This window comes from Sipha flava, unplaced genomic scaffold (assembly GCF_003268045.1).
Source record: "Sipha flava isolate LNK unplaced genomic scaffold, YSA_version1 292_pilon_pilon, whole genome shotgun sequence".
Taxonomy (NCBI): Eukaryota; Metazoa; Arthropoda; class Insecta; order Hemiptera; family Aphididae; genus Sipha; species Sipha flava.
The window spans coordinates 112,852-125,328 of NW_020272962.1; the positions used below are offsets into that span (position 1 = coordinate 112,852).

Sequence of the window (12,477 nt, forward strand, 5' to 3'; positions counted from 1 at the left end):
ATTAGCAGAGTTGTTAAAAAAACTTTTAAGAAGTATTTAAGATACTACTCAAATACTTTAAAAAAAGTCTTTGCAATACTTTTCAAATACTTTTATAAAAAAATATTTGGAGTAATTAAGCTAAGGTAAACTAACATTTTGCTGAGAAATAGTCGAAAGAGGTGTATCATAATACATACATATACGGTTCTAAATCACTTTCATCATCAGTATTATGGCTAGAACTACTCATATTAAAACTTGAAGTAATTGTAGTAGCCAGTAGGTTATAAACACAACTACATACGTTTTAAATTAATAAATAAAAACGGTGTAGGTTTGCAGCTATATAGTGATTTGTGGGAAAATCTTGGCGGTCATCAAAACCGCACACATTTGGTTAACAGTTCCTTTCTCGCTGCACACTTTGCATGTACAGTTCATGTTGCCGGTTTCGTATGAATCCCACACAAAATCTTTTTTTATCCTGGGACCTACTTGAGGTGATGTTACATAACAAATCGGGGGATATTTTCGTTTTTAACTGTCCGAGAGAGCGAATAACGCCGCTCAGTTTAGAGGTGTACTTATGTTATTTTAGATAATTGTGTATGTAATTGATAAATTTGAGCGGTAGCGGTATTGAACGACGACCTGTTTTTGAAAGTGTGCGGTTATGAACGACGCCCGAAAATCTATGTTATTCTCGTAATCCCGAATAACCGACAGATATCATATCTGATATTAACAGTTACCTAACTAAAAATACAAAAGAAAATGTTGTGATTGAATATCTATTTTTAGAAACCTGGTTTTCACAAATCTTCGGGTTTATTAAATAATCTATATATTCATTAGTTATTTCCTCTACTTCTTTCTCGTTTGAATATTCTTCTCACTATTTCCTCATCACTTAATATTCATGCAGTAGCTACCTCAATGCTAATATGTACAAAATTTACGAAGTTCGGATAGTAAAAATTGTTTTCTTAAATGTTTAAAGAAGTAAAAGAACTTTGTACTGTAGTGAAAAATCTTGAATGAAAAAAACCATATTTTATAATTTCTACTATTATTTCGCTCCGCAATTGAGTTAACAACAAAATAGTATTAAAGACATTTAATTTGATTTCTTTTTGTGTTCAGTTCAATATTATCAATCATTTTGAGAACTGACATATACCGATTGTATATGTTTGGAAAATGTTTACACAAGTAATATGTCATAAAGGTTTTAATAATTTTTAAATTTTTTCGAGTTTTATTATTTTTTTTGTTCAAAGCACTAAAATTAAAAAAATAATTTTAAAATATTTAGGATATATATATATATATAAATAAAAAAAAAAAAAAAAAAAATTAAATAAATGGTCTTTAACAAAAAAAAAAAAAAAATACAGCAATTACAATAATGAGCACCACATATAGTATAGCAAAATAAAATTTATTTTAATTTACAAAATGTTAAATTTCTTCAAGTTAATTTAATATATAAATTACCTGAATTTTGTAATAAAATTATTTTCCTATAAATGTGTACAACTTATAAATCTGTCATGTTGACGATTTAGTAAAAAAAAAAAAAAACAATTCCTTTATATACTAAAAATATAATTAAAAACTGAAAAACATCTTGGCCTATGAAACTGATGATATAGCATTATGAGGGGATCCCATGGCACATAAAACTTTGTCTAACCATTGCAATGGTCCGTTTAAATGGATTTCAATCCAACATGGTGTACTGGTAACATCTTGCCGATGATACTCGGCACCCCACCCTTTTACAAATGACATCCTAAACAGATAAATTAGTAATAATCAATAAACAGTAAACAGTATAAACAGTATTATAAACAGTAAACTTACCTTATTGTGCACATTTTAGTAAGCTCAAATACTGCTTCATAACCAGAATTTACAGACTCTGTGAGTAAAGTTGCAAATTGTTGGTTGTTGAAAATACGTAAAGAACATCCAGCAGGTATTTTACACACGGTTAATGGATGAAAATTATGATGATGGTTGCAATTACGTGATTGTACAAATACAGCAGAATCAGATAGACATTCTGCATATACTTCACCACCGATATAATGTAATTGTATCCCTAAATTTATTTAAAATTATTTTAATTCTAATATATTTTGTAATAATTTACAAATATTTATATTAAAATCAATATGTATATCATAAAAAGTGAAGTTTAAAAATGTTATTTTTTGATAAGCTTTGTTACATATGAAAATAACCAAGTATAAACATTCATTTATAATAAGTAATTATGCAGTGTCCTTAAAGAATATTAGTCAACCAAGGAATTATTTTTGATTAAAATAGATTTAAAATGTCACAAATTGTTATCAGTGGTAGGATACTGACATTTATAGATAAGAGCTGAGGGAAATTCTTTACTAGTGTTATCACTTATTTATGTATGACAATGTTTCATTACTGTTGAAGGCGGGCGATGTTAGTATTCTATAGTGATTCAAAACAAATTGGCTCATCAACTACTATTTCTACTGCATCGCTTTTATTTATATGTAAATGAATATTATAAAATCTTCAAGGCTTCTACATATAATATAAATTTTTGCATACAAAGAAAATCTATTAGAATTTTTAATACTAAAGTTAATTATTGAATTTATCATTGAAGCTAGACATATTTCATTCTGGCAAAATTTGATAAACAATTAACTATAGTGATATCTAACATAATTTATATTATTTGCATTCTATATATAAATATATTTATTTGTTACCTCTTCCAATATGTCTTCTAGTATTTTCTATTGTTTGATTTCGATTAACATTGGAAAGTTGTCCAAGACAAAATCTATTTAAATTATTGCTTGGATTTGTAAAACCATCTACAACCACAACAGGAGATTGGCAGTGAAATAATTCTCCAACTCTGCTATTTAATTCATAGTATGCTATACTTGCCCAACTTGCTTGCTCCTAAGTACATACATTTTCTAAATTTTGAACTATTTTATTTTATTACTTATTACTTATTACCTGATACATGACTTGTGTTCCAGATGCAGGACTTATCACTTTTTCATCAGGTCCAGGTGAACTTCCTAATTCTATAGGTATTTAAAATGATAAAATATTAAAATTAAAAATTAAAATAATTTTAAGTGTATTTACCTGATAGTGTACTACTTTGGAAGGGACTATTTGGTGGAGGACTTGATGATGGAGAATTAGGACCTTGGTTATAATTGTTATATTGAAGGTTTTCTGGCATTTGACGAAACATCATAGGGGGTAGCTGACTTTGTCTTGGTACCAGTACTGGAGGTAAGACTAAAACGCATATAAGAATTAAAAATTGAGTTTTAAAAAGGAATGGAATTATAATAATTAGTATAGAAAAATTATCTTATATTTTTCTGCAATTTAATTTCTAGGTAGTAATTTCTAATTACTGCATCAACATTTATTAACTTTTTTTATATAATAAGCAATATATAACTAATTTTTCATGAATTTGTTAGTATTTATTTGCGAGAGGAAAACTTAATCCATGATTAAATGTTAATTATTTAATTACTTTAATTTAAACAAAAAATGAAGAAACTAATTAGGTAGATATAACAGCTACCATTGAATTAGCATTATAAATAAAATTATAATTTAAGTGAACAGAAATACAGAACAAAATTTTGTCTTAATTCTTGAGATTTAAATGTTTATAGTCTTTATTATGGTTCAAATTGAGTCAATATTAATTATAATTTATAAATTTAATGATGAACTACTAAATTAATATAAGTACTATTCAATTAACAAATCTACAAACGTATAGTAGTTATTGAAATATAAAACTGCACAAATTATTGAAATAATACCTTTAACTATTATATTATGCATAGTGTATTGTAAAATAAATGTTGCTCACCAGGACTTTCAACACGTTTATAATGATAAGGATTTATACAAACATCTTTTTGTTTATTTTGAGTAGAAAATGGATATTGACAATGTTCAAGTGGTTTAAGTTCATGATGAGTTTGGAGATCTGGCCACCGCCATACACGGCAATATATAACATGTGGTAAACTTTTACGATGAGACACCTAAATAAATGGAGCATATCAATATTGTATTACATTGTTGATCACTATCATACAATAAGTAAACAATGCATTTCATGTCACTATTGACGGTATTTTTAATCTGTACCTGCAGCCGTCCATCAAGACTCCTAGGTATAGTGACACATTTGCTCGGCTGCCCAGGACAGCTGAGTGCTTTTTCTAATTCTTCTATGGCACCTTTTGTTTTTTTCAATTTCTTGACAAGCGCGTCGACCGCTTTTTCAGCCCATTTCTCTTCCTCGTCACCCTGCTTCCAGCCCAATAGTTTCTTGACGGCAGGACTGGTGAATGAAAACAGGCTATTTATCGACGAAATGGTAGACGACGAACGGCCCGAATCGAACTCGTCCACCTCCATGGCACGGAAACGGAAATCAGCAAGAACGCACACGCGCTAAAAACACTGGTATTATTATGAAACACCACTGCGAGTTATCGATGGTTCCCTTACGTTTTATGTTATGTTCATTTATTGTTGTTGTTGTTGTTGTCTAGGGGGAGAGAGAAAGCAAAACGCGCATCATTGATTAGAATCCAACGGCGAACGGTGGCGGCCGTTCCGGAGCGAATTACGGCAACGCTGTAACAACTAACAGTGCAACACACTAACGCACGCATTTGTCATGCTCCCGACGATACGTGCGCGACGTTGCCGGACGTTGCGCGCCGGGCCACCAGCAGGTGTATATCAATGCGATTGTTTTAAACCACTGTTAACGACGGAACTTTACCGACCCGGGCCCCGTGGGATATCGCGAATGTGATGCACTCCGACGCCACTACAATCAATGTGTGGAACAACTTTCGGATTGTCCAATGGCCGCAAGACAATAGACGAATCAAATCGCGTGCGAGGATACCATCGCAGCGATATCGAGTTGTGCAGATACGGACACGGTGTCCGCGAGAATCTATAAAATGATCCGATATTTCCCTCGCTGGTGGGCAACTGGTAGTGAGAACGCGAGGTACGAACTAGTTTTCGAGACACGTTTGGTACGCGCGCACGCTCACGAACGAAGTGGTGTAATAGAGGTGTACCTCCTTGTGCACACCATACATACGGGTCTGCGGCGACGACTACAGCAGCGGCGGGCGGGAGTCTGGCGCCTATACGGTCCAGTTCGATTTTCCCTTTTTATTATTATTATTATTATTATTTTTTTTCACCGTACACCGGTATTATATTTTATACAACAATAATAAATTATATTATATATGACGTATTATTGTCGGTACGTTCCCCACCACAAGCCACTCTGCTGATGGGACAAGTGCGTTTTGCTGCGAACCGAGTAAAATGCACTTCTTTATGTTACTACTACACCTAGTACTGCAGAGTGCATCGCCGTACACGCCGCACAACGCGTGTTTATGTACAGTAACAATAGTAATAAATTGAATGGGTAGACTAAAAACGCGACGGTAGTGTGTAACAAACCACCGTCGCGCCATTGGGCATTGACCGCTCCCCAAGACCCTATAGAATGTTGGCGGTGTTTTGTGCGGAAGCGACGGTCGTCCCGCCAAACATCACCCCCACCATCGCTATGGCACTATATATATAATACTCACCTTACCTCTTCCCATTAAAGGGTCTCGTATTTTATGTGTATAAAATGTATATAAACGTTTAAATATATATGTTTACGTAGTCGACAGGATAGAGGGCAGAACGTTTAACCGTGACCGTGTAAACGCATGTACGTGTATAAAATCTATACACTAATAAATCGCATATATTTGTCTACACATATATATATATATATATACGTCACCCACATAATGGGCTATGTACATGGCGCCAGTTCACCACAGGGACCTGTTGAGTTCGTCGAACGTATGGCGAGCAGCAAGATTATGAAAAGAATGCATTTTGAAATTTGAACCATTCAGCCGGTTGGCGCGAGTTTCGTACACATTTTTGGCGCCGATCCTCGACGTATAGTGTCGTCGAAATTATTTTGTATATGTATATATATATAAACGTGCGTACATTTTTGTTTTATTCCACGTGTGTTAAGGACAAAACGAAAACGGACACAAATCCATTTAGATGATTATAATATACAGTAAACCCGAGGAAAGATCAAAAGACTGTTGTATAGTTATTTTCTAGTATTCACCACCACTTTAGACTATTTAGTTAATTTAATCCATGCGGTAATTTTTAGAATCTTAATTCATAACATTGCATGAAATAATAATTATTTTCAACAGACAACTGTTGCGTATTACACGATTTTTTCATTTCCAAGTATTTCGTACTTCCTTAGTTCAAATATAAGATGCTAATCTACCATTTACATGCGCACGGAAGGCACCGGGTGTGCACAATCAACCCCTGAAATGTAGTAAATGGGGCTCTACAATTTAAGTCTAAGAGTAAGAGGTTCGTATTTTGACTGATGTTATTCAAATTTAATTTATTCTAAAATATTTGGTAAAAAATAAATTATGTTTCGTAATAGAAAAATGAAACATAATGTAGAATAATTTTCATGCAAAAAATTCTTATGATAATATAACAGCTATAATTTACTACAAAAGTACAAATCTTAACAATTTAAGTTATCTGAGAAAAATATACGATATTCAAATAAAACATATTCATTTGGACCAATACACCACAATATTAAATAAAAAATTAAAGTTATGTTTGTTTAATTATTTATATATTATAATTTATTAAATATGTCTACACGTTTTGTTAAGATAGTAACTAAAAGTATTGTCGACACTACAAGTCTGCACACGTCAATGGATGCTACATACTACATTATTTCATACAGAAATTAAATACCTCTAGAATGATTTCATATTTAATCTATCATTTTTAGAATGATAGAAGACAATTAACAATAATAAGATATTTTTACTTAAAAAAGTTTATTAATAATAATAAAGTCGGCGATAATAAGAGATGACGAACAGAATAATATTTTTGGAAATATTTCTAAATGAGGAAATTTATGTATAATTGTCTTTCCTTAATAATCCAGTAACTTATGTTATAATATAATGTCATTTTGTATTACCTAAATTATTAAATTATTTTTTTTAGAATTTGTATTGTATTTTGTATTATATTAATAGAATATTGTCCGCGAAACTTCGGTCAAATCCATTCGTTCAAGTTTTTCGCATTAGGTACTATATAAAAAAAATCCTTAAACTTGTTATAAGAAACTAATCTACGAGTGAAGGCTAACGGGTAGATTACATAGTAAAATAAAATTTGCTTCTCTATTTTTCTACAATTTAATTTAACTAATACTTAAAGGCTGGTACCGAATTGGTTCCCGAGCTCCAAACCCACGTGCACAATAATGACAGTTATTGAAAAACTGAAAAAAGTTATTTAAAATTATTCACGTAACATAATATGTTGTATATAGAGTGCATAGGGTTGCAGAAGAAGTCAATTTCACGCAGTAGATAAAACTTTGTTCGTAAAAAAAATTTTAGTAAAAATCGCAATTCGTTTACTAATATTTAAAACGGAAGTGTCAAACCTAACCTTACTTCCAATGCCGATTTCCACTAGTTAGAAAATTTAGATTAAAGCGGCAGTTAATTATAGTGATAATTTCGGAATAATACACTCTATCATTTTTATGTTGGATAGATACAATGCAGTTTTTTTAAAGATGCTCAAGTTTAGATCATAAAATCCAGATTATAAAATAACGTTTATTAAGTTAAACTTTGGTAAACTAACTTTGGCTAATGAAAAATTACAACAGAAACATATACCATTGTTGAATTCAATTAAAATAAATAAGTAATTGAAAATATTAAAAATAATTTGAAACATTATTTGATCCAAATAAAAAAGTTGTTCGAAATAAATGTAGTTTGGTATTGGAAAAAAATCGTGGTTTCTCAGCCTTAATAAAGATATCAACAGTTCTATCTCGTGAAGAAATATCCGGAAATTTAAATGATATTCCTGAAGATATAAGTAGTAAAGGCTTGAAAAAACTTTACGTTCACCCCCGGTATAATATACGTATTTTAATTAGGCGTAATCAAAGTTTACATTGACATTCTCAAGAGCTCACTGAATTTGAAGTCTACATAACTGTAAAAACGTTTGACCTCAGTGAAATTCTTCATTTTATTTAAAAATATCAGATTATGTCACTACAACTTTATATTTACTTATGTAACTTAATATAAAATAAATACATTAATAACAGCTTTTAGATCAATAATAGGTAAAGACAAGAATAATTCTTGTCTTTACCTATCATTGATTATTTAAGGGTAATTATTACATTATAAACTAAATGCCTTTGCTTTTCCATAGTCACTCTATATCGATATAATAATTATCACAATTTAATTATAAATTTGTTGAGCGATTGTTAGATCACATTGTCTCGATGCACCTTGGTAACAAAATTTAATTTTTAAACTTTAAATAACCAAAGATAATGATGTATGATAATGAATATTTAGTGGCATGATCATGGATATCCTCAGGAGGGGCAAGACGAGGCACTTGCCACCCCTAGAATTTTAAAAATGTTTCCCAAAGCATTATCTGTAACGTGCCAATTTAGTAAACATAAATTGCTTTAATATAATATATATATTATATATAGAAGAAAACTATCTTTAATAATAATTTGATTATTTTATCTTATCATAAATCTTATATTTAAGGAAAAAAAATAATGTAAGTATAAAATGGATAAAAAAATCTATTTTTATTTTTTAATTTAATTTTGCCCCTCCTCCCCCAAAAAAAATTTCTTGGGACGTCCATGGACGTAATATTAATGCAATTGCTTCTATTACCCCTTTAAAGGTTGCCGCACACTGGATCGGAACGGAACGGAAACGAATTTTATCCGTACACTATATCGGAACCAATCGGAATTCCGTGGGCATATATACTTGGCCATTTTGATCTCATCGCTCAAGCTCGACGGTCGAACTAAAGTTTATTGTTACATTATTTATTTTTAATATTTTTGAGTGTTTGTAAAATATAATATAATGAATGATACAAGTAGTGACGAAGAAGAAATGATGTTCACATTACCTCTTTTGTTAGAAGCTGAAGAAAAAGAAAATATATACGACAAAAAGACAGTGGGTTCATAATATACAATGAATATATGTCATGTGGCAAGGAAAAAGAAAAAGAGTTCCATGCACTATTCCCGCATTTAAAACAGAAAAATACATTTTTTTTCAATATTTCCGGATGAGTTACGAAAAAATTTGCCAATTGTTAGAACATATAAATTCTAAATACAAAACGATGATGACCAAAAGTTAGCACGTATATTTAGCGCTAACGCAGTCTTAGTGCACAAGCGTTTGCGATCGGAATGCTTCGGAATCCGTCAAAATATTGTCGACAAATAATTCGGTCGTGTTCCGATTCGATCCTACGGGACGTTTCCGATCCGATCCGATCCAGTGTGCGGGACCTCATTTAAAATTATTTTTATTAATTTTTTCCGTTCCGATCTAGTGTGCGGCAACCTTAATAGCTACGTTACTGCCTACATTTGAAATGATTATTTATTTAATAATTTAGTTTTATACTTATAGCGATAACTGTAAACTAACGTCTGGGTACTTTTGAAAAATATTGAACTCCCTGTCCATGAAAAAAATTTTTAGACACGCTGACATAAAAAATGGTTATTTTGTTTGTTTGTTATTGTTTAAAGAAAAATAAACAGTGAATCCCTAAATATTACATAAATGTATAGGGTAAATTATTATGTTTATTCATTAAAATAATATTAAAAAGGGCGATACACCACAGTCATGTTACATGTACCACGAATGGTATTACTGTATTGGTCTTTTAAACTTGAAACCATTATACTATTAGGGTTCTTGTTAACACATGTTTTTTCACCGTGTGTAGGCATGGATATCAATGTTGTATGTTCCATCATGGAAGTTTGTTGACAGAGACTGCGCAAAAATCGTATGTGCCGTAGCGCTTCCTCGGCGCGCTGCGTTTACGTACAGTACGGTATTCATTAGAGTAATATGGTAGTTTAATATACTTATATTTGCATGGCAGTAAAATAACTTTTGTCGATAGTACCGGATGTTATTATGGCCGAAGATAATATCGTTCTTATTTTACAAAATTTATGTAAATCAAGATATGTTGATTCCTTTGATTTATGAAAGGCTAGTAATATGAGACAAAACTATTGATGAATATAGAAATAAATTACATAAATAAGGACATTTTTACATAACTATAAATCAACTTTTACATCTACAAATAATTTACACACAAAAACCACAATTAGTCTATACGAAGCAACTATTTTGGATAGTGGTTTTATCGAGTAATATTAGAACGATTATTCCACAGCAAGATTAATATACCGTGCTGTACAGTAACTATGTTGGCCTATCATCGCACAGACATTCGATCGTGTGTGGACCATGGGGGCAACTACAGCCCAAATATTGAGGGTGCTGAAATTGCTGAAAATAAAATTGAATGGTATTTCACTGTAATTACTATAGATTATATAGATCAGAAAAAAAAATAAGAGTGCTATATTTAAACTCAGTGGTGCTGAATACCCTATTGCACCTATGGTGTGGACTGAAGGACTTCTTTACAAATTATGCTTTCTTCCAACAACTTTATTCTGCACATTAAAATCCTTCCTAACACAACGCCTTTTTCCGTACGTTGTGATGATGAAAGATCCAATATATATGCAAGTATAACCAGGGCCGCATTTAGGGGTCACTGGCTACAATTGCTCCGGGCGCTAGTTTTTTGGGAGTGTCAAAATTTTGTGATCGGAAATTTGCTCACTTGTGAATTATTAAACTTTTAAAATTATTTTTATTTATTTTTTTTGTTTTTAATAATAGTATCATAAATTAATGTATTCATAGCGATATAGCTATCAGCATTGATTTTAAAATATCTAAAAGGTTCACGAGGGTCTATTTCCTACATTTTCCGTGGGTAGGCCTCTTAGAGGAGTGCCAATTTTTTTTTTGCGTCTGGGTGCAAAATGTCTAAATGCGGCACTGGGTATAACCCAAGGAAGCATTCTAGTCCCAACCTTCTATAATATACTTACTTTCGGCATCTCACATTCAAATAATACTCACTTCGCGCTATTTATTTCACTATTTTTTTTTCGCTATTTTCGCACTAAATAATTAATGTTTGTAACACTCTTAAATGAGGATAATGTGACCTTAGGGTTTCTTGAAAAAAGTCCTATTTGGTATTAACATGAATATTATATTATTTTAATCATTATTATTTATAATATTCAATGATACGTATTACTAACAAGTAATTATACTGTGGTAATTTCTATGTCTTAAAATTTAACATTAAAAATATCATTAAGAATGTCTAAATACTAAGAATGGTAATAATAAATATCAGCAGTTATAAATACACTTAATTATATATTTTACACGCCTCACTGAATTATTTAATTGTCCCTGAGTAATCCAATTAGTGGCACTTTTTTCTTTAAATAAAGCAAAAAATATGTCAACATCATCTTCAGTATTTAAATTACAATGTATCACTTCAACATCATTCTTAATAATATTTACTAATTCGCTATTACTTATATTTATTTCATCTATGATATTTTTAAGATTCATATTTGATGACTTTATGTACAAATATTATTTAAAAAAATAAAAAGTAAGTAACATTTTTTCTCCATATAATTATTAAGTGATAATCAATAATAATGATAATATAATTAAAATATAGATGATCAATAATAATTCATATATATAAGCGTGGCAATTTGAAATCGACCAATAAGAGTGTCGTATTTTAAACCCGCACTGTGACGTCTAGGGTTTCTTATATCGCCCACCCGCTTAGTTCAAAAGATTAGGCTCAGCACAACATGGACAATTATTATCAGTCAAAATATAATTATTTTGTATTATATTTTTAGATAAAAATAAAACAAATGTTAAACCTTTAATAAATATTTAAAAAAATTATATATTCTGTATAAGCTTTAAACTTTTTGTACAACAAATTTAAATACCTATTATAGAATATAAAAATAACTGTACATATAAAATAGTTAATTATATTTATAGAAGTTGTCTTTACAAACTTATGAATTATTATATTATGCAATTATTTGAAGTTTATCAATTTTGTACTTTCACTGTTGCTAAACATGGTAAATAATAAAAAAGTTGAATTATGACTACAGCAATCATTATTGAAAGTCACCACATATCATTTAGGTAACATAAATAAGATAATCAATAATCTCATTTATGTGGCTATATAGCATATATGTGTAAATAGATATGAACGTGATGTGAACAAAATACATGCTAGTTGAATAATGAAATAATATTGGAAATTATACGTTGT

The 12,477-nt window shown here is 30.5% G+C and overlaps 1 protein-coding gene across 2 annotated transcripts; it reads right to left on the reverse strand.

Moving 5' to 3' along the window:
• Window positions 1-1,458: 1,458 nt before the first annotated feature.
• LOC112685802 (protein mothers against dpp-like) lies at window positions 1,459-5,146 on the reverse strand. Of its 2 annotated transcripts, XM_025557809.1 has the most exons (8): window positions 4,546-5,146; window positions 4,180-4,488; window positions 3,896-4,073; window positions 3,142-3,300; window positions 3,007-3,077; window positions 2,748-2,946; window positions 1,849-2,089; window positions 1,459-1,777 (listed from the first exon to the last, which is right to left on the reverse strand). In XM_025557809.1, the coding sequence occupies exons 2-8, from the start codon at window positions 4,450-4,452 to the stop codon at window positions 1,618-1,620; spliced, it is 1,281 nt and encodes a 426-aa protein (XP_025413594.1). In that variant the 5' UTR covers window positions 4,453-4,488; window positions 4,546-5,146; the 3' UTR covers window positions 1,459-1,617. The 2 variants fall into 2 exon arrangements, with proteins under 2 accessions (XP_025413594.1, XP_025413593.1); XM_025557808.1 differs by having other exon boundaries at window positions 4,180-5,146.
• Window positions 5,147-12,477: the final 7,331 nt, after the last annotated feature.

Bases quoted from the DNA above. Each gene is read 5' to 3' on its own strand.
- LOC112685802 (XM_025557809.1), bottom strand. From the start codon at position 4,452: ATGGAGGTGGACGAGTTCGATTCGGGCCGTTCGTCGTCTACCATTTCG. The intron at 3,078-3,141 runs GTAAATACACTT...AAATACCTATAG, and splicing joins CCAAAGTAGTACACTATCAG to AATTAGGAAGTTCACCTGGA. The intron at 1,778-1,848 runs GTAAGTTTACTG...TTATCTGTTTAG, and splicing joins ACTAAAATGTGCACAATAAG to GATGTCATTTGTAAAAGGGT.